Source organism: Rana temporaria, chromosome 2 (assembly GCF_905171775.1).
Source record: "Rana temporaria chromosome 2, aRanTem1.1, whole genome shotgun sequence".
Taxonomy (NCBI): Eukaryota; Metazoa; Chordata; class Amphibia; order Anura; family Ranidae; genus Rana; species Rana temporaria.
The window spans coordinates 505735736-505761373 of record NC_053490.1 but is presented as its reverse complement, the minus strand read 5'-3'; the positions used below and the strand labels follow the sequence as shown (position 1 = coordinate 505761373).

The window sequence follows — 25638 nt, the reverse complement described above, 5'->3', positions numbered from 1 at the left end:
CAGACCTCTGACATCTCCCCTTTAAGACAGAGAAAGGGACTAGGGATACAGATTCTCCAGTCTGCAGCCTCAGCTGAAATGAATGGAGAGAAGCTCCTCTCCATTCATAAACTGAAGCATCGTAAACACAGGTTACGATGTTTCAGTTATATGAATGGACAGAGTCAGTAATCACTGACTCGGTCCATTTGGAAAAGGTAGGAGCCGGGTTTAGCGGCTCCTACCTCCGCTCTCCATCCTGACATATTGAGGGGGGGGGGGGGGAGAGCGGCACGGAAGGGGAGAAGACGGCACGGAGGGGGGAGAACACATCACGGGGGAGAGCGGCAAGGAGGGGGAGAGCGGCAAGGAGGGGGGAGAGCGGTACGGAGGGGGAGAAGACATCACGGGGGGAGAGCGGCATGGACGGGGAGAAGACATCACGGGGGGAGAGCGGTACGGACGGGGAAAAAAACATCATGGGGGAGAGCGGCACGGACGGGGAGAAGAAATCACGGGGGGAGAGTGGCACGAACGGGGAGAAGACATCACAGGGGGAGAGTGGCACGGACGGGGAGAAAACATCACGGGGGGAGAGTGGCACTGACGGGGAGAAGAAATCACGGGGGGAAAGTGGCACGAACGGGGAGAAGACATCACAGGGGGAGAGTGGCACGGACGGGGAGAAAACATCATGGGGGGAGAGTGGCACGGACGGGGAGAAAACATCACGGGGGGAGAGTGGCACGGACGGGGAGAAAACATCACGGGGGGAGAGTGGCACGGACAGTGGCACGGACGGGGAGAAAACATCATGGGGGAGAGCGGCACGGACGGGGAGAAGACATCACGGGGGAGAGTGGCACGGACGGGGAGAAGACATCATGGGAAAACAAGATGGCACGGGGGAGAAGACATCAGGGGGGGGGGAGAAGACAACACAGAGACTTGTAACTCCCCCCACCACCCGATACCTGACTGTACAAGTATCGGGTGAAGCATCTGAGCATTTTCCCTGAGTACAAGTACTTGGGAAATGCTTCATATCGATCCCGATACTAGTATCGGGACATCCCTAATCAAAAAGGTAGAGTAAAGGCTCATACACACGATCTGACTTTGACAACAACAGTCCGACGGACGTGTTTTATCGGAGAATCCGACCGTCCGTTTGTTCCATAGGACAATTGGTGTAGCTTTCGAAAACTGACAAATGTTCGCTGTGAATGCTCTCCGATGGAGGATAATCCGATCGTTTGTACACAAATCCATCGGACTAAAGTCCAAAGTACAAACACGCATGCTTAGAACCAATGCTAACCATAAGATAACATTAGCAGAAGTTGCCCAAAGGATGGTGCTAAAGAGCTGAAAAAACATGTGATTTGGTGAATGTTGGCTGAAAAAGTTCTGCAGTGTGTATGCAGAACAAGTTCACGGTCAACGCCCCTTCGGACCAAAATCCACAGAAAAGTCAGATGGAAGTCCGATCGTGTGTATGAGGCTGAAGAGCAAAGAGAGTTTTTAATGGAACATAACACATACAAAGAAAAACAAAGGAAAAAATGCATATGAAGAGGGGGGGGGGGGGGGATATAATAGCCAAGAGCAGAATGGAAGGAAGGAGGTAATTATATCCAACAGTTAAAAGAAGGAACAATCATTATTACAAATAAAAACTTTTTTTTTTTTTTTTAATGCCTGGATGCTGAAGCGGATAGACATTTAAATTTAGGGCCGTTCACACCAGAAACTGCACGTCTACTGTGCGTTTTTTCATGCACAGCTGTATGCATTCCATGTACCTTTTTAACCACTTCCCGCCCGGGCAATAGTCAATTGACGTCCGTGAAGTGGTTGTGAAATCCTGACTGGACGTCTATTGACGTCGTGCAGGATTTTATGCCCGTGGGGACGCGCAGCGATCGGTGATGCTGGGTGTCGGTCTGACACCCTGCATCTCCGATCTCCGTAAAGAGCCTCCGGCAGGGGCTCTTTACCACGTAATCAGCCGTGTCCAACCACGGCTGATCACGATGTAAACAGGAAGAGCTGTTGATCGGCTCTTCCTCACTCGCGTCTGACAGACGCGAGTAGAGGAGAGACGATCGGTGGCTCTCCTGACAGGGGGGGTTCGCGCTGATTGTTTATCAGCGCAGCCCCCCCTCGGATGCCAAAACTGGACCACCAGGGAGTGCCCCCCCAGTGCTCAATAGAGCAAAAAAAACACCAATAAAAAAAAAATAACACAATCAATGCCAATCAGTGCCCACAAATGGGCACTGACTGGCAACATGGGCACTGGCTGAAATGATGCCCAGCAATCCCATCAGTGCCACCCCTCAGTGTCCATCAGTGCCCCCCAGTGTCCATCAGTGCCACCTCTTAGTGCCCATCTATGCCCAGTGCCCACCTATCAGTGCCCATCTGTGCCACCCATGAGTGCCCATCAGTGCCGCATACCAGCGCTGCCTATCAGTGCCCATCAGTGCTTATCAGTGCCACCTCATCGATGCCCATCAGTGCCACCTCATCGGTGCCCATAATTGAAGAAGAAAACGTACTTATTTACAAAAAAAAATAACAGAAAAAAATAAAAATAAATACATTTTTTTCAAAAATGTTGGTCTTTTTTTAGTTGTTGCGCAAAAAATAAAAATCGCAGAGGTGATCAAATACCACCAAAAGAAAGCTCTATTTGTGGGAACAAAATGATAAAAATTTCATTTGGGTACAGTGTAGCACGACCGCACAATTGTCATTCAAATTGCGACAGCGCTGAAAGCTGAAAATTGGCTTGGGCGGGAAGGTGCGTAAGTGCCTGGTATGGAAGTGGTTAATGTGCGTTTGCATGCAGGTGACAAATGTTTTTCCATCCGCGCTTGTCCATTGAGGTCACTTTCTTTGGGCTGTTATGTGCACTGCAATGCTTTTCGGTGCATTTCCATGCGTTTTCCGTGTTTGCGGTGTGCAAAAATGCGGCTTGCTGTACGTTTTCTTCTTTTTTTTTTTTAACAGCACAGCGCTGTTGTAGCCAAGTGCATCTGGTGTGAATGGGCCCCAATGCTCCATGTACACCGGACGTTTTTACAACCTCTCCTGAACAGATAGTAACCCGCGTTTAAAACGTCCGTTTTGCCACGTTTGTGTTTAGAACAGTTTCTAAATGGGCAAAAATTAAAAAACGCCTATAAACGAAGCGCTGCTAAAACGTGGGTTACCGCGTTTAGAAGCGTTTAGCATCCAACGTCGGAAACTTTGGCGTCTGAACCAATTTTTTTGCCTTCAAAAAAACGCCCCAAAAAAGGCAACTGCCTAAAAACGACAGCAAATGACCCGGTGTACATGTACTGATCAGAGAACATTGAAGGAGTTCAGGGGCAGTAAAAAAAAAAGTGTCCAACTGTCTCTGAACTCAGTTTAGCAATAAGGGCCCTTTCACACGGAGCGGATCCATATTGATCCGCCCCGTGTGTGTCCGTCGGCTCAGCGGGGATCCTCCGTAAATCCCTGCCCACACTGTGCAGAGACTGCCCTGTCTTTCCTCCGCTCTCCCCTATGGGGAATCGGATGAATACGGACCGTGTGTCCGTGTTCATCCGATCCGATCCGCCAGACGGAAGAAAAATAGGGTTTTCTTCCGTCTGAAAAAGCGGATCTTTGCGGAGGCGGATCGTTACGGACGTTAGCGGATGCATCATCCGCTAATGTCTGCAATCCCCTAGGGATACATTACAAGTCCGTAAACGGACTTGTAAAAAACGGACTTGTAAAAAACGGACCGTTTGTCCGTACGTGTGAAAGGCCAAAAGATGATCCTTCCATCACTGATGTAAAACAATCATATTGTTAAAAGCTTATATAAATAAACACAGCGACAATCATTTACTAGCTTTATTCACAGGCAAGCCATATTTATATATTCATTCACACACACCAAGTACACTGTGTGTATGTATATATATATATATATATATATATATATATATATATATATATATATATATATATATATATATATATATATATATATATATATATATATATATATATATATATATATATATATATATATATATGCCAATTGGGCCCAATTTGGACATTTTCACTTAGGAGTGTACTCACTTTTTTTGCCGGCGGTTTGGATATTAATGGCTGTGTGTTATTTTGAGGGGACAGCAAATTTACACTGTAATGCCGCGTACACACGATCGGAATTTCTGACAAGAAAAGTTCTATGTAAGCTTTCGGTCGGAAATTCCGACCGTGTGTAGTGCCCATCATTTTCTGTCCGAATTTCCGACAGCAAAAATTTGAGAGCTGGTTCTGAAATTTTCCAAAGGGAAAAGTTCTTGTCGGAAATTCCGATCGTCTGTATACAATTCCGATGCGCAAAAATCCTACGTATGCTCGGAATCATTGAACTCGGCTCGTCGTAGTGTAGTACGTCACCACGTTCTTTACGGTCGGAATTTCCGTCCACATTTGTGTGACCGTGTGTATGCGACACAAGTTTAAGCCAACATTCCGTCGGAAAAAAAACCCCACGGTTTTCTTGCCGGAATTTCCGATCGTGTGTACGCGGCATTATACAAGCTGTACACTCACTACTTTACATTGTAGCAAAGTGTCATTTCTTCAGTGTTGTTACATGAAAAGATAGAATAAAATATTTACAAAAATGTAAGGGGTGTACTCACTTTTGCGAGCTACTGTATATATTATGGGGCAGATCCACGTACATCGGTGCATTTTTGCGTCGGGTCATAGCGTATACACTACGCCGCTGTAACTTACTTTTTTTTTGGAATCCTCAAAGAATTTGCGCCGTAAGTTACGGCGGCGTAGTGTATCTTTGGCAGCGTAAGGGCGCGCAATTCAAATGGATGTGATGGGGGCGTGTTTTATGTAAATACGTTGTGACCCGACGTAAACAACATTTTTTTTTACGGCGCATGCACCGTCCGTGGGGGTATCCCAGTGCGCATGCTCATAATTTAACCGGAACAAGCCAATGTTTACGACAGTAACGTCATTCTACACAAATCCCTATTCGCGAACGACTTACGCAAACGAAGCAAAAAATTCAAAATTCGACGCGGGAACGACGGCCATACTTAACATTGAGTACGCTTCATAATAGCAGGGGTAACTATACGCCGGAAAAAGCCGAACGCAAACGACGTAAAAAAATGCGCCGGCCGGACATTCGTGGATCGCCGTAACTAGCTAATTTGCATACTCGATGCGGAATTCGACGGAAACGCCACCTAGCGGCCGGTGGAAAAATGCACCCAAGATCCGACGGCGTACTAAGACGTACGCCTGTCGGATCGATCCCAGATGCATTCGTATCTTGTTTTGTAGATACAAAACAAAGATAAGACGCGGGAACTTTAAAATTACGCGGCGTATAAAGAGATACGCCGGCGTAATTCTTTTGTGGATCTGCCCCTATATATTTTATTTTTTTCCTCCTAATTTGAATGTACTTTTCCACAGACATTCTTCAAATGACTGTCGGTTGTTTTGTATGTTGTTTTTATGAGCTGTCAAGGATGGAAAGAAATTGTAAAAAATCGATTGAGCGTATAAAACATGACCTGGGCAGAGTCCAGAAGATTGGGAGAAGTCAGTGAATCTCTTGAATGGAAAATAAACAGCAAGTTCATAACAGAGACCCGACCTGCACTCTAGATTAGGGGAAGTGGAAAAAGAATGGTCAGCGCAACGACACAGCTGGCCGGTGGAATGGAGGAAAATAGACGGTGAACAACCCAGTTAGAGGGGGCCTCACGATTCCACCTTTCCCTCAGCACACCGATCAGGAGCAAAATTCCACCTTATTGTTTATTATTACAGGTACTTACATAGCGCTGTACATTTTATGCACTTTACCTATTTATTGTATATTCACATTAGTCCCTGCCCTCAAGGAGCCTACAACTAGGGTTGTACCGATACTAGTATCAGTATCGGCACCGATACCAAGCAAGCTCGCATGGTGGAAAGCTTTTGCGAGCGCGCACCCGTGATACAGCAGCGGGCATAGCCACCCACTGTATCACTCGGTCCCGCCTGTAGCTGGCCAGCTAGAACCTGTCCTAGGTAGCATATATAACCTACATGTATATACAGCTAAACCTGCTAAGAACCTAAATGTAATGCACATGTTTATATGTGAGAGACAAAAGAAAAAAGTTATTCACTGTGATTTTATGCTTGAATGTCATAATAGTTGTATGTTGTGTTCACAGAGGCAAAAGAAAAAATATGCCTTTAAGAATCATTTATTTATATGACAGTGAAGGTAAGCTCAAATTACACAGTAGAATTCATACCAGAAAGCATAGAGTTAAGCTTTTGTGACTCATCAGTAGCCTTGGCCAATCACAGCTAATCTCACATCACATGGAGCAGAGTCTTGACCTATCACAGCTACCTTTGCATCCATTCTGTCTGGGAGGTTCCTAATACTGTACATGTGCTGCAAATTCATTCCACATGAAGACAGAGAGCAGAGCAGACATACAGAGTTCAGTTTTATGGAAGCAAGGGCCTAAATAGGTACAATACACAAGTTATGTATATGTGTGTGTGTGTATATATATATATATATATATATATATATATATATATATATATATATATATATATATATATATGTTCTTATTGTAAATAGTGTGATCAGAACTGTATACTGATCTAGTTGTGTGTTCACTTGTAGTTCCACCAAACAAAGTCATCTAACCGCCCTAACTGCACTCGAACGAACTAAGCACCATTCAGTCATTCGAACTAAGTCACATTCATCCATCCACTTTAACAAGCTAACAAACGCCGCATCATCCGCTGTGATTGACAGCAGCGCCAGCCAATGGCTGCGCTATCAATCCGTCCAGCCTAGCCAATCAACGGCGGACGCGTGCAGGACTTTCTAGGGGTCAAATAAGTAAAACGGGGGTTCGGGGGGGGGGGGGGCGGCACCGTCGCATGTTTTTTCACCTTAATGCATAGAATGCATTAAGGTGAAAAAACATTTACCTTTACAACCCCATTTAAGGCGTCAGCATACCAAGACATTTTGTACAATTTCATGCTTCCAACTTTAATGGAGTTTGGGGATGGTCCCTTCCTGTTCCAACATGACTGTGCACCAACGCACAAGGTTCATAAAAGACATGGATGAGTGAGTTTTGGGATGGAGGAACTTGAGTGGCCTGCACAGAGTCCTGACCTCAACCCGATAGAACACCTTTAGGGTGAATTAGAGCAGAGACTGCGGGCCAGGCCTTCTCGTCCATATCAGTGCCTAAAGAATGGTCATTCCCATAGACACACTCCTAAACCATGTGGACAGCCTTCCCAGAAGAGTTGAAGCTGTTATAGCGGCAAACGGTGGACCAACTCAATATTGAACCCTACAGACTAAGATGCCAATAAAGTTCATGTGTGTGTAAAGGCAAGCGTACCAATACTTTTGACAATATACTGTATATGTAGATTTCTGTCCTCCCCCTGACATTCTTCAGATGACTGTTGGTTGTTCAGCCTCATTAGTTTGTTGATTTTATGGGCTGCCAAGGATGGAAAAAAATTGTAAAATAATTTAAAGTTTAAGACCTGGGCAGAGTCCAGAAGATTGGGAGAGGTCAATGAATCTCTTGGATGGAAAATAAACACCAAGTTCATGACAGAGACCCGACCTGCACTCTAGATTAGAGGAAGTGGAAAAAAAAATTATCAGCGCAGAGACACAGCTGGCCGGTGGAACATGGAAGGTGAACAACCCGGGAGGGGTGGGCCTCATGGTGCTACCCTTCCATCAGCAGTAACAGCAGTGGCCTGTCCATAGGGGGCGCAGGAGCAACTGCAGAGATGTTGTGTTACATCACCATGTGCATTCTGGGCTCTGTAGTCCTGAGCCATCATCTCAGCTCATTGGCCCCTAGCACACCGATTGTGAGACCATTCAACTTCCTCATCTTTCTTATATGCAATGCTTTCTGATGAAGGTTTTTCTTTACCTCAGAACCAATTGCAATGCATGCTGGGCCCTGTGCTGCTCCGACTCTGCATTACATAATGCCATGCATGCAACGATCTGATCCAACGATTCTTCTCAGAATTGGGCATGAAGATTTCATCTACGAATTATTAAAAGGATGCATACTTGGGGGAATTTAATAAACTGGGAGGGGTTTGCCCCCCGCCAAAAATGTTTTATATATATATTTCACCAGCTGCTACTGAGCTGCAAGATTCCACCTGTATACCACAACTCACAATTCAGCTTTTTAAAATGCGTTAACCACTTCCATACCAGGCACTTACGCAGCTTCCTGCCCAAGCCAATTTTCAGCTTTCAGCGCACTGAATGACAATTGCGCGGTCATGCTACACTGTACCCAAACTAAATTTTTATAAATTTGTTCCCACAAATAGAGCTTTCTTTTGGTGGTATTTGATCACCTCTGCGATTTTTATTTTTTGCGCAACAACTAAAAAAAGACCGAAAATTTTGAAAAAAAAACAAAGTTTTTATTTTTTTCTGTTAATTTTTTTGTATATAAATACGTTTTCCTTTTTAATTATGAGCACCGATGAGATGAGGTGGCACTGATGGGCACCGATGAACACTGATAGGCGGCACTGATGGGTACATATGGGTGGCACAGATAGGTGGCACTGGACATGGATGGGCACTGATGGACACTGAGGGGTGGCACTGATGGAAACTGAGGGGTGGCACTTGTTTATTTACAATGTTTCCAATCAGTGCCCATGTTGCCAGTCAGTGCCCAACATGAACTTCACCTGAACGCAGGGAAAACACGCATGCAGAAACGCATTTGGAATGCAGCAGTTTTTGATATGAACTCGCCCATGCAAAAATAAAATAAAGTTTAAAACCATACGAGTAAAAAAAAAAAAAAACATACAAGTAAAAAGCTGACCATTTTAAGCACTCCAGACAGTGAATTACAAAGTTCATTGCAACCCTGTAATTTTCACTTTTGCTGGACAGCTTGGTCTGCACATAAAAGATGGAGGAAAGTATATAAAAGGCACGTGAAATAAAAAATATAAAAAAAATAAAAATCCTCGGGTAAGCGCCATCATTACCTCTATACAAGTACCGGAATACAAAATTTTCCATATTGTGGTCCTTTCCTCTCGTGCCCCGTACACATGATCCGAATATCGTACGATTTTTTCGCTTAATAGTCGCAAGTAGAAATTAAGTAGGTTATTAAAGTCACGAAAATTCTCGTAAAAAAAATAAAAAATAAAAAATTGGAAGTGATGTTATGTGTTGTAATGTATTTGTGTTGTTTTTTCGGACGACAACTATACTGACTAAACGAAAATTGTACGATCTGGTACCATACGAGAACATTTTCGTGCATGTCCGATAAAATAATAATATCAGATGAACTGCAGTGATCGTCTCTCGAAAGCGCTGTACTAACGATCCGATTATCATACGATTCTTCCTCGGACGACATTTTTCGTACAATATTCGGATCGTGTGTATGGGGCCATTAGGCTGGAGACTCTCAGACTCCCTGAAGCTGGACTCTCGTTTTCCTACATCGTGGTCTTTCGATCTCTGGAAACTTCATCTTTCAGGTGTTTCCTGTCATTCCAGAGCCTCCATTTCCATAAACGGCAAATGATTATATTTCCCTGATGAAATCTGCTAATTTTAGCTGGTATGAGGCAGGCTGGGGATTTATAGAATATATGTGGAAAGAGGGTGATGTGTCCTTCCATTACTTAAATCATTCCCAACCACTTCACACCATGGCTGGTCATCCCCGCCTGCTCTCCTCTCCGGATTAATGATGGGAATCGTATATAAAGTCACGTTTCACAAGATCCCAATTGCCGTTTGGAAACTGTCATTAAAATTTACAGTAGTGAAGGAGTTTGCTAGGATTATGAATTACAGCCCTTTTCCAGTCTATAAAGCCAACAGGGTTTTATGTTCTCCACAGCTCTGTGCTGTGAGGAGGTCTATCTCCTGTTAGTGCAGGACAAGAAAAAAAAATGAAATATCTGTAAATCTCTGCAATACATGAAAAAATAAAAAAAAATAAAGGAATGATCCTCCATGTTCCCGGTCTGCTCAGCCAGAGACACAAGATACCGCAACGTCCGAATCCAGGGGCCATGTACCCCGGAAGTGAGGCAGGTCAGACCACCTTATTATTGTGCTCACCGGAAGGGTCACTTCCACTTAATTCATTCCACCTGGCGCCATCTTGCTACACCCAGGGGCATCAAGTGGCCTATTCTCTGCCATCTGGCCGGAGTGTGATGGAGTTAATAAAATGATTATTTTGTGTTTATGTTATTTTTCTCCTAGCCACTCAAATATTGCTTTCCTTTCTTATTTTTTTTCTTTATCTCTCTCTCTCTATATCTATATATATCAATCTCCCTCTCTCTTTCTCTATATATCTCTCTCTCTCTCTTTCTCTCTCTATATATCTCTCTCTCTCTCTATATATATATATATATATATATATATATATATATATATCAATCTCTCTCTATATATATATATATATCAATCTCTCTCTCTCTATATATCTATCTATATCTATATATACAGTATATGAGTATTACAATACTATTATTTTCCTTAAAAAGAGTCCTTATAGAGTTAAAATCCTTCAGGAGTGATAAGTGAAAACAGATGTCTCCAAACCCCTCCTGCCCATCCCATTGACCAAAGAAAGATGTTCCCCATGAGTGTGGAATGTAAGCCACGAGGTGAAGAAACAGACGTCACAAGAGAAGACCATATATGGATTAGCGAATCAGATGTACCCATATGAATGATGATTGCTATGTCACTCTATAAGGCTACGATGCCAATAAAGGTTCCGCCTCTCTCTCTTGCCGTTGGGATGGTGAAGGATGTAGACTGAATTTCCCTCTTGTCCGCGTGCTTTACTATTATGGAATTTGGCTCAGAGGCATAATGGGTTATGAATGAGTGAGAAACTTATATAGAGCAACACATGCGAACTGAAGCGCCTCTGGGCCTTTTGGGGGGGGGGGGGGGGGGTTATGCCCTGGAGTATCCTTATCAGGAGGGCCTGGCTATTGTATTGCACAATGGCCACCTTTTCACTCTACTCTACTTCCTTCTCTCCCCACATTCTTTTATGCATTCCATTCGTTTGTCATGTGACTGGTAGGGTGTAGGTCCTCAGGCCTGTCCTGAAAGTCTTGGGAGGGGGTGGACATGGCCTTCTGGCTTAGTTTTTCCTCTCTCATGAGGTCTCCCTTCAGGGGAGCCCCACCTAGTACTTGGGTGGGTTTGTTTCGGCAGACCCTCCAGAGAAAGGGGTCCGTCTGGTTTCGGCCAGATGGACCAAGTGCAAGTACCCTTGTCCCCGTCTGGAGCCTAACGCCCCGGGGGATTCAGGGTAAGGCCCTCCAATTTTAGAGGGCTTGTGTACACCCGTTGCAGGTTTTTGTGCACATTGATCAAGCGTAGTATCTGTTCTTGTCAAGTGACCAGTAGGGGAGCTATGCTGTCATTCTGGCACTCCAGCAGCTGGAATGTCTGGTGTTATAGCATCCCTGCTATAATGGGGGCTCTGAAGGCTAGTATCGGCTGAACAGAAACCGGGGTGCCCCACAGGCAGTAAGGGAACAGGGCCTGGTTTGAAAAGATCTACCTTGTCTGGCCATGGGCTAGGAAGGCAAAGAGTCTGTAGTTTCTGTGCCCCCTGGAAGTGGTTGCCCTAGGGGTGCTCTTAGTAACCCTTTCTTGTTAGCTTGTTAGTAGGTCTCAGGGCCTGGCCAGTGCACATTGCACAGCCACTTATATAATTTATGTTCTCCTTCGTGTTTTGTCACCTTTCACTTTTGTGTGCGTGTGTTTTTCAGGTGCGAGTCCTTGATCTTGTCAACGTCTGGGGGGGGGGGGCATATATTTGCCCTTCAGGCTCCTTCCTTCCCTGCTCCCTTCGGCCCAGTACTCCGTGGTCGCATTTGGATTGCCATGTTGAACCCTATGTCCCTGTCAGGAGCCTTGCGCCCTGGCAGATCAGGGAGAGGTCTCATCCCTTCAGGGGATGGACAAAGCACGCCCTTATGTGCACTTTTTAGCGTGCGTTTCACATGCATGTTTTTTGTTCACTAGATGTTTTTCTGTTCTCGTTTTTCAACACCACCGCGGATAAAAAAAAAAAAAAAAAAATAATAAAAAACAAATAAAAAAAAACACTAGCACCAGGTCAGTGCACGTAACACCATCCAGGGTGCCTGCCCCATGGCTGGACTGCATGCACATGGGGATGCTGGGGGAAGGTACATGGCTAGCAAAAAGACAATTGCGGGCCTCCTAATGGAAAAAACCTAGGGCAGGAGGAACATTTGCAAGGGGAGCGCACAGTCTGTCTCTATTCCACCCTGGGCATGCCTAGCCTCCTCTGATGCCATAGTTTGAACATCCGAGATAGATAAATGGCTGCCACTTTCTATAAAACCCATAGCTGGTCACAGGATAGCAATGGAGCATCTCAATCACATAAAACCACTTACTAGGGAGCCACCAAATGCATCTCCTACAATCATTTTTAAGGTAAAACGTAAACTGTTAGTATAACAGAAATGAGTAAACTGAAGGAAAGGGATAGAAGTCAAATATCCAGCATTAACCTTCTCCATGTTAATATTTAATGGCGGAAATGTTGGTTCCTCCGCTTACTGAGATTTTACCTCTCGGCTATCAAATGCACTTAGAAGTAGGAGCCGATATTAATTGCCTAGAGAGAATCCAGAATGAAACAATGAGTTTGTTACTTTCTAAAAGTAATTTTAATACTGTTAAAATATTAAAATTATACAATATTATAACGTATAAATAATAAATATTATATATACATATATATATATATATATATATATATATATATATATATTATATATACATACACACACATACACACACACACACACACACATATACATACACACACACACACACACACACACACCGTATTTATCGGCGTATACCGCGCACTTTTTTGCCCTGAAAATCAGGGCAAAATCGTGGGTGCGCGATATACGCCGATACCCGCGCCGAGTTTGAACTACTGCACCGGCATATAGCAAGCGCAGTACACTCGTGTATAGTCGTGTAGGCTCGGCTCCTCTCGCAGTCACGTCCTGGACGTACAGGACGTGACCGCGAGAGGAGCCAAGCCTGCCCCAACTATACACGAGTGTACTGCGCTCGGTATATGCCGGCGCAGTATTGAAACTCGGCGCGGGAAAGCGGGTATCGGCGCATACCGCGCACCCACGATTTTGCCCTGATTTTTAGGGCAAAAAAGTGCGTGGTATACGCCGCTAAATACGATTATATATATATATATATATCTTAATGTCTCTAAAACTGTTCATTGTACGGATGTGCTGTGCCATCTTTTTGGAGGGTGGTGCTCGGAGTAGTGACTACTCAAATCAGATGTCATTTAGAAGAGGATGCTGCGGTCTACCACAGAGAATGATCAAGGCAAAAGGTGGGCCAGAAAGAAAATATCAGACACTTAGCATGTAGGCTATGCCCTCCAAATCCATTTAACCCAGTGGTTCTCAACCTTTCTAGTGCTGTGATTTTAGGATGTACCACTCTTTATGTTCTCCTTTCTTTCCCTTTTATCGCTCTATCTTAATTTTTAAATTTTTCCCCCATTCCTTTCTCTACCTGTCTTTCCTGTTCTTTCTCTTATTCTTTCTCACCCTCTTTTCCTCTCCCTTTCATTAATTCTCTATTTTTATGCCTTCTCTTACTCCTTGGAGGGAATGGGATCAGTGGCAGTGCTTGGGGGAGTTCTGATCAGCCAACTTGGATGCTCAAGATCATCTGCTGATCTGAGAACTGTAGTAGGGACTTTAAATGGCAACTCTAATTACAGGTAGTGTTACCCACTGTGTCTCCAGCTCTGTGGTGTCTCTGTGGTGTGCAGCAGTGACCCCTATGCTGAAATCAGAAGATAGGGTCTCCTCCAGCCCCTCCCACTTCACATTTCTTACCAGTCAGCTGACCTCTAAGTCTCTGCCTGCCCCACAGCCATGTCGTGAACTGAATGGGCGGCCACAGGCTCCAGGGACTGCCACGCTGGGCATCTGCAAAAAGGCTGTGAGCGCTGTGGGCTTCAGGAACAACCCAGGATTTGGTGACCCCTGGCAAATTGTCATTTGACCCCCGAGGGGGTCCCAACCCACAGGTTGAGAACCACTGATTTAACCATTTGAGCTCCCAAAGGTTTTACCCACCTCATGCCAGGGCACTTTTTGCTATTCAGCACTACACTTAACTGTAAATTGCGTGGTCATGCAACTCTGTACACAAATGACATTTATCGAGATCGAGATCCTACGGGGGAAAATGACCGCACCAGCCAAGCAGACACTGGCTGGAAAAAGCGCCTAGAGGCGATTCAGTTCGCATGTGTAGCGCTATACAAGCCATTCGTTCATAACATTTTTTTCACACAAATAGAGCTTTCTTTTGGTGAGATTTGATCACTGCTGTTTTTTTTTTATTATTATTATAAAAACAAAAACAAAAAAATATATAGCGCTCTCCCTCCTCCCCTCTAAACGGCGGCACCCGTTATGCCAGTCCCAGGCCCGCAGATGGGCAAGTGGAACCGTGGAGCCCGGAATACATATCGGGGGGTGTGCAGCATTTGGGCGACAGCCCAGGCACCAGGACACAATTTCTTGTTGCCATTGTGACCTGGCGTCTGGGGTATGCAATCATATTTTAGGTGGTCAGTAAAAAATAAAAAATGCTGTGACAGTACATTTTCCATGTTTAGTCAGAATTGTTTTTGTCTTTTTAAGTTGTAAGGGGGTTGGCAACCCTGCTGTGCCTGCTTTGATGTACCTGGAATGTATTTGGCAAATTTAAACTAAAAGCTCAGTTGGGCTTTAAAATATATAAATCAGAAGATAGTCAACGGGTTTAGATAAAAAAAAAAAAAAATGCACAGGAGTGAAAAACATAGAAAAAGTAATGGTGTCAGGCAGCAAGTCTAGTGAGGCAGTCAAATACAAGCCGCAGGAAGTTTCGTAGTGCTGGAAGGTGTTCACTTAGTGCCCTCTAGTGGTCAGATCTGTATACTTTTACCTACAGATTCACAGATCAGACATTCTACATTTCGGCATCCATCACCCCAAATGCCCCATCTTCTAGGTGAATGTACAGGTCTATAATATAAAAAAAAAAAAAAAAAAAGGTACGCGAGTCCAGCCAAACCTTTACTTTCTTAGGTTTAGGAAAAAGTAGGGAGGTATTAGAGCCCCTGCCAGGTGTCTACATTATCCGGGCTTCATTAGGAAGATTTCCCCGCGCTTCCTTTCTTGCTGACATGAAGTGGAAAGAACTCTGCAACAGCAACGAAGTGGAAGCTTAAAAAAAAAAAACAAAAAAAAAAAACTTTTCTTTGGAAGAGTCGTTAAAAGCTGGAGCCCCTGTCAGGTTTTTATTGCCGTCTGCAGACAAATAGGTGGATTCAGATAGATCAGTAGATACGCCGACGTAACTCGGAATCTGCGCCGACCTAAGTTTAAGTGTATTCTCAAACTGAGATACACTTAAACATATCTAAGATACGACAGCTTGCGCCGTCGTATCTTAGGGTGCAGTATTTAGGCTGGCCGCTAGGTGGCGCTTCAATTGCGCTCGGCGTAGAATATGTAAATCACTAGATACACCGATTCACGAACGTACGCGCGCCCGTCGCAGTATAGATACACCGTTTACGTAAGGCATTTTCAGGTGTAACGTTATTCCATCAAATAGCTGGACTAGTAATGTTAAGTATGGCCGTCGTTCCCGCGTCGAAATTTGAAAATTTTACGTCGTTTGCCTAAGTCGTCCGTGAATAGGGCTGGACGTAATTTACGTCCACGTCGAAACCAATACGACACATAGCTGCATTGGGAACACATAGCTGCATTGGGAACACATAGCTGCATTGGGAACACATAGCTGCATTGGGAACACATAGCTGCATTGGGAACACATGGCTACACTGGCGGACACAGATAAAAGTGGTTTATTTATTTTTATAACTTAATTCTGCATCAAACATTTAAAGTGTCATTTCATGAGATCATTTATGAGGGTGGGGCAATTCGTGGCGAGTAACCCTTGAGGCCTGGCTAGTAGCTCGGAACTTGACATTTTGAGCCTTGGTATATATGATATCTATTGATCATTTCAAAATGTATGAATTTTATATTTGGTATCTGTCTATTTACCTCATATTTGATATTGGTCAATCTAATATTTGATCTATATCTTCTAACTTATTTATGATATCCATCAATCGTACATTTGATATCCATTTATCTTAAATTTGGTATCTATTGACCTAATATTTGATCATTATGTATCTATCCTATTCTTTTTTATAAAAATATATATGTATATAAAAAAATAAAAAATAAATAAGATAGATACATAATGATCAAATATTAGATCAATAGATACCAAATTTAAGATAAATAGTCACATATCAAATGATAGATAGATAGATATATCTCTCTCTCTCTCTATCTCTATCTAGCAATCATTTGATATCTATCGGTCTTACATTTGAAGTCTGTGGCCCAGATTCACAAAGACTTACGACGGCGTATCTTCAGATACGCCGTCGTAAGTCCGAATGGCCGCCATCGTATCTATGCGCCCGATTCATAGAATCAGTTACGCATAGATTTGGCCAAGATACGAGCGGCATAGGTCTCCTACGCCGTCGTATCTTGGGTTGCAATAATTACGCTGGCCGCTAGGTGGCGCTTCCTTGATTTCTGCGTCGAATATGTAAATGACCAAGATACGCCGATTCACGAGCGTACGTACGCCCGTCGCAATTAGTTACGCCGTTTACGTAAGACATACGCCGGCGTAAAGATAAAGCTGGTCTCTAGGTGGCGCAGCCCATGCAAAGTATGGACGTCGGAACAAGCGTATCTTTTTACGTTGTTTGCGCAAGTCGTACGTGAATAGGGCTATGCGTAAGTTACGTTCACGTCACAGGCATTGAGCCGACGTATCTTTGGGCGTAAATACGACGCTATACTGAGCATGCGCGCGCATGCGCCATTCGTTCGGCCATGCATCTACATGGGGTCAAGCCTCATTTAAATACAACACGCCCCCTACCAGCCTACTTTCAATTACGCACGCTTACGCCGGCCCATTTACGCTACGCCGCCGTAACTTAGGACGCAAGTGCTTTGTGAATACAGCACTTGCCTCTCTAAGTTGCGGCGGCGTAGCATAAATACGATACGCTACGCCCGCCCAACGTAGAACGGCCGTACCTGAATCTAGGCCTGTATATTTATCTTATACTTGGTATCCATTGATCATTTGATTTCTATCTAATATTTGATCTCTGTGTATCTATCTTATAGTGTATATGATATCTATGGAGCATTTGATATGTATAAATGCTATATTTGATAACTGTCTATTGATCTTATATTTGATATCTCTTTATCATTTGATATGTCTATCGCTCTAATATTTGATCTCTCTCTATCCTAAAGGATAAAGTATGTTTAGAACTGGAACCTACATTATGACGTCTTGCATTTCACACTCCCCGTCTGTTCTATGGACTTTGCCAAGTGATAAACTTGTATGCTCTGTGTGTACAATAAGTGAACGCACTTCCTGAGCTCTCACACACAATGGTCTCTCTCCCTTCCCAACCATCATCACACCTATCAATTTACAGCAGGCAGCATCTGTTACCATGGCAACCCGCTACACTGTCCTGACATGCACTTATTAAATGTACCCAGCATGCCACAGTACAAGACAACTATCGGTCTCTATTCCAAGACCATGTCAGGGGGTACATGTGGGGGGGGGGGGGGCAGGTGAAAATATATTCTGCTCCAGAGACACACAGGAAATGCAATAGTTTGTATTTATGTCATAAATAATAGTTTTTTTTATTTTTTGGGTAAAGTGGGAAAGTATTAGAACCCCTGCCAGATTGTTACTGCTATCCAGGGCTTCATTAGAGAGATTTCCCCTCACTTCCTGTCACCCGGAGGAGCGAAGAACTCTAACAGCAACGCAAACAGGAACAAAAATGTTATTTTTAGTGAATGAAAAGGCTAGAACCCCTGTCAGATTTTTATTTATGTGTTCCTGTTGCAGATTTTTCATTACATTTTCCATCTGGTGACACTGCTGTCAGCAGGACAGGAAGTGAGGGAAAATCTCCCTAACGGGGCCCTGAATAGCAATAAAAAAAAAAAAACACAAGGGTTCTAATCCTTTCCCCACACTACCACAAAAACATATTTGGTTTTGCATAAACTTTACAAAATGACGTATACAAAAATTTGCTGTGCAGATGTTTGAAAAGCTAAACTCCGGGTACAAAAGCTCTCACTTAAAAATACATTCCCCAATGCCACAAAGGATAGATAAACACACTGGGCTAGATTCATAAAGCCCGCCGTAAGTTTGTGCGGGCGTAGTGTATCTGAGATCCGCTACGCCGCCGTAACTTAGTGAGGCTGGGGCTGGATTCACAAAGAATCTGCGCCCTAAGTTATGGCGGCATAGCGTACATCTGCCAGTAAGCGCGTCGGATTCAAATTCTGAAGAGGTGGGCGTGTTTTAAGTAAATAAAACATGACCCCACGTAAATGACATCTCTAACGAACGGCGCATGCGCCGTTCGTGAAAGAATCCCAGTGCGCATGCTCGAAATTACACCGCAAATCGTCAATGCTTAAGACGTGAACATAATTTACGCAAAGCCCTATTCGCGAACGACTTACGCAAACGCTGGCCCGACGTCCATACTTAACATTGGTTGCTCCTCATATAGCAGGAGCAACGTTACGCCGGAGAAAGCCTTTACGCAAACTACGTAAAAAAATCAGCCGGGCGCACGTACATTTCAGAATCGGCATATCCAGCTCATTTGCATATTCTACACTGAAATTGGCGGAAGCGCCACCTAGTGGCCAGCGTAAATATGCAACTAAGATACGACGGCGTAAGAGACTTACGCCAGTCGGATCTTAGCCTAATTTCGGCGTATCTTGCTTTCTGAATACAGAAAGAAGATACGCCGGCGCAGCTTTGAATTTACGCGGCGTATCAATAGATACGCCGGCGTAAATTCATGCTGAATCTAGCCCTTTGTGTGCACCAAATGCCTTTGCAGGCCCAGATATTACCTTGTAAGGGAAGCAGTGACATCATCACTGTGCAGAACCTAGCTTGTGCAAAGAGCAGAGCTGTGGGAGGGGCCCGTGCACAGCTGTGGGAGGGGCCAGCAGGCCCCACCTACTACAGGCTGCTTACAGAAAACTACAGAAGGGGGCAGAGTCAAGACCAGTCACCCGGCACAAGGAGAGCAGCTGTGAGAGGTCTTTATTACAGGAAGGAAGTCTCACACTGGATTACTGCACAGATCCGGAAGAAATATGCAAAGCACACCAAGATTCAAGAAGTATACACATGATGAATGGATTTAGACAATATTTGTTTAGTCCAGAGTTATATGTTTTAAACTTGACATAAGAGATAGACAGGGTCTCCGGTCATACAACCCCTGCCTGGCTGGCAATTTTTTTTTAAATGAGAGTTTAATACCACTTTAAAGTGGCTGTATAGTCTTTTTTTTTTACTTTTACCTACAGGTAAGCCTATAATAAGGCATAAAAAAATATATATATATATATATATATTCTCCTAAACCTTTAGTTTAGAAGATATTCCCCCCGCAATGAGCCGCTGACTGCATCGGCGCATGCGCACAGTTGATTCTCGGCTTAAGGCCCGGCAGACGCCGCACCTTGCCGGAAAAAAGTCTCCTGCGTGCATTTGCGGGAGTAACATCGCGGCTCCAGCCACTCACAGCGCTGGAGCCGCGATACCCGGAAGACACGCCGAGGGTAAAATGTCATCTGCCTCGGCGTGGACCGGCAGAGGTAGCGACGCCTCGTTCTATGGTAAGTATTTCATAATGAGCTAGTATGCAGTGAATACCATCTCATTATGCTTTTTCCTTTATAGGTGGCACAAAAAAAAAATAAAAAAATCTTAAAGCGGGAGTTCACCCATTTGTAAAAAAAAAAAAATTCTCCCCTTAGCTTCCTGCTCGTTCGGTCTACGGGAATCGGCTATTTGTATTAAAATATGAGCAGTACTTACCCGTTTACGAGATGCATCTTCTTCCGTCGCTTCCGGGTATGGGTCTTCGGGAGCGGGCGTTCCTTCTTGATTGACAGCCTTCCGAGAGGCTTCCGACGGTCGCATCCATTGCGTCACTCGTAGCCGAAAGAAGCCGAACGTCGGTGCGGCTCTATACTGCGCCTGCGCACCGACGTTCGGCTTCTTTCGGAAAATCGTGACGCGATGGATGCGACCGTCGGAAGCCTCTCGGAAGCCTGTCAATCAAGAAGGAACGCCCATTCCCGCAGCCCATACCCGGAAGCGACGGAGAGGATGCATCTCATAAACGGGTAAGTACTGCACATATTTTAAAACAAATAGCCGATTCCCCTAGAGAAAACGAGCAGGAATCTAAGGGGGAAAAGTGCCCTCTAAGGGTGAACCCCCGCTTTAAATGATCCCCATATCGTTTGTAACACAATTTTCAGCTATGATCATCAGCTCCATCTAGTGGTCAAAATACAATCATTCTTCTGAAATACCTCAAAACAAAAGCTGCATTGTGGCCACCAGGTGGAGATGATGAGCATAAGAGGTGATCATATTACAAGCAATATGGAGATCATTTGTTTTGTATATGTATCCTCTGTACACAACACAGCCCCTCCTCTGTACACAGCCCCCCCCCCAAATACACAGCCCCCCCAGTATACAGCACACCCCTCCTCTGTACACAGCCCCCCCCAGTATACAGCACACCCCTCAGTATACAGAACACCCCTCCTCTGTACACAGCCCCCACCAGTATACAGAACACCCCTCCTCTGTACACAGCCCCCCCACACAGTATACAGAACACCCCTCCTCTGTACACAGCCCCCCCCCACAGTATACAGAACACCCCTCCTCTGTACACAGCCCCCCCCCAGTATACAGCACACCCCTCCTCTGTACACAGCCCCCCCCAGTATACAGCACACCCCTCCTCTGTACACAGCCCCCCCCCAGTATACAGCACACCCCTCCTCTGTACACAGCCCCCCCCAGTATACAGAACACCCCTCCTTTGTACACAGTCCCCCCCCAGTATACAGCACACCCCTCCTCTGTACACAGCCCCCCCCCCCAGTATACAGAACACCCCTCCTCTGTACACAGCCCCCCCCCCAGTATACAGCACACCCCTCCTCTGTACACAGCCCCCCCCCCCCGTATACAGAACACCCCTCCTCAGTACACAGCCCCCCCCCCCCAGTATACAGAACACCCCCTCCTCTGTACACAGCCCCCCCCCCCCAAGTATACAGAACACCCCTCCTCTGTACACAGCCCCCCCCCAGTATACAGAACACCCCTCCTCTGTACACAGCCCCCCCCCCAGTATACAGCACACCCCTCCTCTGTACACAGCCCCCCCCCCAGTATACAGCACACCCCTCCTCTGTACACAGCCCCCCCCAGTATACAGAACACCCCTCCTCTGTACACAGCCCCCCCCCCAGTATACAGAACACCCCTCCTCTGTACACAGCCCCCCCCCCCAGTATACAGCACACCCCTCCTCTGTACACAGCCCCCCCCAGTATACAGAACAGCCCTCCTCTGTACACAGCCCCCCCCCCAGTATACAGAACACCCCTCCTCTGTACACAGCCCCCCCCCCCAGTATACAGAACACCCCTCCTCTGTACACAGCCCCCCCCCAGTATACAGAACAGCCCTCCTCTGTACACAGCCCCCCCCCAGTATACAGAACACCCCTCCTCTGTACACAGCCCCCCCCCATAGTATACAGAACACACCCCTCCTCTGTACACAGCCCCCCCCCCAGTACACAGCACCCCCCTCCTCTGTACACAGCCCCCCCCCCAGTATACAGAACACCCTTCCTCTGTACACAGCCCCCCCCAGTATACAGCACACCCCTTCTCTGTACACAGCCCCCCCCCCAGTATACAGAACACCCCTCCTCTGTACACAGCCCCCCCCCAGAATACAGAACACCCCTCCTCTGTACACAGCCCCCCCCCCCAGTATACAGAACACCCCTCCTCTGTACACAGCCCCCCCCCCCCAGTATACAGAACACCCCTCCTCTGTACACAGCCCCCCCCCAGTATACAGAACACCCCTCCTCTGTACACAGCCCCCCCCCAGTATACAGAACACCCCTCCTCTGTACACAGCCCCCCCCCAGTATACAGAACACCCCTCCTCTGTACACAGCCCCCCCCCAGTATACAGCACACCCCTCCTCTGTACACAGCCCCCCCCCAGTATACAGAACACCCCTCCTCTGTACACAGCCCCCCCCCCCCAGTATACAGAACAGCCCTCCTCTGTACACAGCCCCCCCCCCCAGTATACAGCACAGCCCTCCTCTGTACACAGCCCCCCCCCAGTATACAGCACACCCTTCCTCTGTACACAGCCCCCCCCCCAGTATACAGCACACCCCTCCTCTGTACACAGCCCCCCCCCCCAGTATACAGCACACCCCTCCTCTGTACACAGCCCCCCCCCCAGTATACAGAACACCCCTCCTCTGTACACAGCCCCCCCCCCCAGAATACAGAACACCCCTCCTCTGTACACAGCCCCCCCCCCCAGTATACAGCACACCCCTCCTCTGTACACAGCCCCCCCCCAGTATACAGCACACCCCTCCTCTGTACACAGCCCCCCCCCCAGTATACAGCACACCCCTCCTCTGTACACAGCCCCCCCCCAGTATACAGCACACCCCTCCTCTGTACACAGCCCCCCCCCAGTATACAGCACACCCCTCCTCTGTACACAGCCCCCCCCCCCCCAGTATACAGAACACCCCTCCTCTGTACACAGCCCCCCCCCAGTATACAGAACACACCTCCTCTGTACAAGCCCCCCCCCCAGTATACAGCACACCCCTCTCTGTACACAGCCCCCCCCAGTATACAGCACACCCCTCCTCTGTACACAGCCCCCCCCCCCAGTATACAGCAACAGCCCTCCCTCTGTACACAGCCCCCCCCCCCAGTATACAGCACAGCCCTCCTCTGTACACAGCCCCCCCCCCCAGTATACAGGCACACACCCTCCTCTGTACACAGCCCCCCCCCCAGTATACAGCACACCCTTCCTCTGTACACAGCCCCCCCCAGTATACAGCACACCCCTCCTCTGTACACAGCCCCCCCCCCAGTATACTGCACACCCTCCTTGTAAACAGCCCCCCCCCAGTATACAGAACACCCCTCCTCTGTACACAGCCCCCCCCCCAGAATACAGAACACCCCTCCTCTGTACACAGCCCCCCCCCCCCAGTATACAGCACACCCCTCCTCTGTACACACCCCCCCCCCCAGTATACAGCACACCCCTCCTCTGTACACAGCCCCCCCCCCAGTATACAGCACACCCCTCCTCTGTACACAGCCCCCCCCCCAGTATACAGCACACCCCTCCTCTGTACACAGCCCCCCCCCCCCCAGTATACAGAACACCCCTCCTCTGTACACAGCCCCCCCCCCCCAGTATACAGAACACCCCTCCTCTGTACACAGCCCCCCCCCCAGTATACAGAACACCCCTCCTCTGTACACAGCCCCCCCCCAGTATACAGCACACCCCTCCTCTGTACACAGCCCCCCCCCAGTATACAGAACACCCCTCCCCTGTACACAGCCCCCCCCCAGAATACAGAACACCCCTCCTCTGTACACAGCCCCCCCCAGTATACAGCACACCCCTCCTCTGTACACAGCCCCCCCCCCCAGTATACAGCACACCCCTCCTCTGTACACAGCCCCCCCCCCAGTATACAGCACACCCCTCCTCTGTACACAGCCCCCCCAGTATACAGCACACCCCTCCTCTGTACACAGCCCCCCCAGTATACAGAACAGCCCTCCTCTGTACACAGCCCCCCCCCCCAGTATACAGAACACCCCTCCTCTGTACACAGCCCCCCCCCAGTATACAGAACACACCTCCTCTGTGCACAGCCCCCCCACCCCAGTATACAGCACCCCCCTCCTCTGTACACAGCCCCCCCCCTCCTCTGTACACAGCCCCCCCCCCAGTATACAGCACACCCCTCCTCTGTACACAGCCCCCCCCCCCCCCACAGTATACAGAACACCCATCCTCTGTACACAGCCCCCCCATGTTGCTGTCACTCACCCTGCAGCGGCCATCATAGAACAGGCTGGGCTCCAGGTTGCAGCAGATGACGGCGCTGGGAAGGGATCGCAGATCGATGTCCTCCATATCGATATCCAGGAAATCCCAGTCGTTGGCGTCCCGATGGGGCCCCGGGCCCTCAGAGCACACTCCTAGGTGAGCTGCCAGTTCCCGCAGGGCTTGCTCCATGACGTCACTAGCAGCAGGACATGGACCGCACTCACGTCACCGGCCTAATCCTGACGGGAAGAAGGACCCGGATACAGCGCCGCTCATCATCTATATATCACTTCTGACACTGCACTGACGTCACGTGCACAGCGCCACCTGCTGGACGCCTCGCTGTCATCGCTGCAGTGTCAGGATTAGCGCTGGAATTAGAACTGCAAAGAGGACCTGTCACCAGACTGGCACATCTCATCATGTATGGAATGATCTGATGGGAAATGGCGGGTCCGATTGTGAACATTCTAAAATTGTATCTGACTCTGGTTTTGTATAGAAAGGATGCGAGTGGCTGTATGCTGCGCTGGCATTTGTGCGTTTCAGGAACGCACGCAAATTCACATGTTCCCACAATGCACAAAAACCCACATCCTTTTGTACGCATGTGGCGGTGCCGCTGGTTCTTAACCACCTCCATACCGGGCTGTTATACACACATCCATACCAGGCCTATTCTGGCACTTCTCTCCTACATGTATAAATCATAATTTTTTTGCTAGAAAATTACGCAGAACCCCCAAACATTATATATGTTTTTTTAGCAGACACCCTAGAGAATAAAACGACGGTCATTGAAACGTTTTATCTTGCACGCTATTTACGCAATAATTTTTCAAACGCCTTTTTTTTTGGAAAAAAATTGTTTCATGAATTAAAAAAATAACAAAACAGTAAAGTTAGCCCAATTTTTTTGTAAAATATGAAAGATGATGTTACACCGAGTAAATAGATACCTAACATGCCACGCTTTAAAATTGCGCACACTCATGGAATGGCGCCAAACTTCGGTACTTAAAAATCTCCATAGGCAACGCTTTGAAATTTTTTACAGGTTACCAGTTTAGATTTACAGAGGAGATCTAGTGCTAGAATTGTTGCTGGCACTCTAACGCACGCGGCGATACCTCACATATGTGGTTTAAACGGCGTTTACATATGTCGGCGGGACTTGCGTGTGCGTTCGCTTCTGCGTGCAAGCTACTGGGGACAGGGGCGTTAAAAAAAATTTTTTTTTTATTTTTTTTATTTTTTTACATATTTATTATTTTTTTTACACTTTTTTTTTATTTTAT

At 46.6% G+C, this 25638-nt stretch overlaps 1 protein-coding gene across 1 annotated transcript in view; it reads right to left on the bottom strand.

Moving 5' to 3' along the window:
- RCAN1 (regulator of calcineurin 1) overlaps window positions 1-24639 on the bottom strand; it is a 127241-nt gene extending 102602 nt beyond the window's left edge. The window contains exon 1 of the mRNA XM_040338935.1: window positions 24341-24639. Within this exon, the coding sequence (XP_040194869.1) occupies window positions 24341-24529 (189 nt within the window). The 5' untranslated portion in view covers window positions 24530-24639. The remainder of the gene's footprint in view (window positions 1-24340) is intronic.
- Between the last annotated feature and the right edge of the window lie 999 nt (window positions 24640-25638).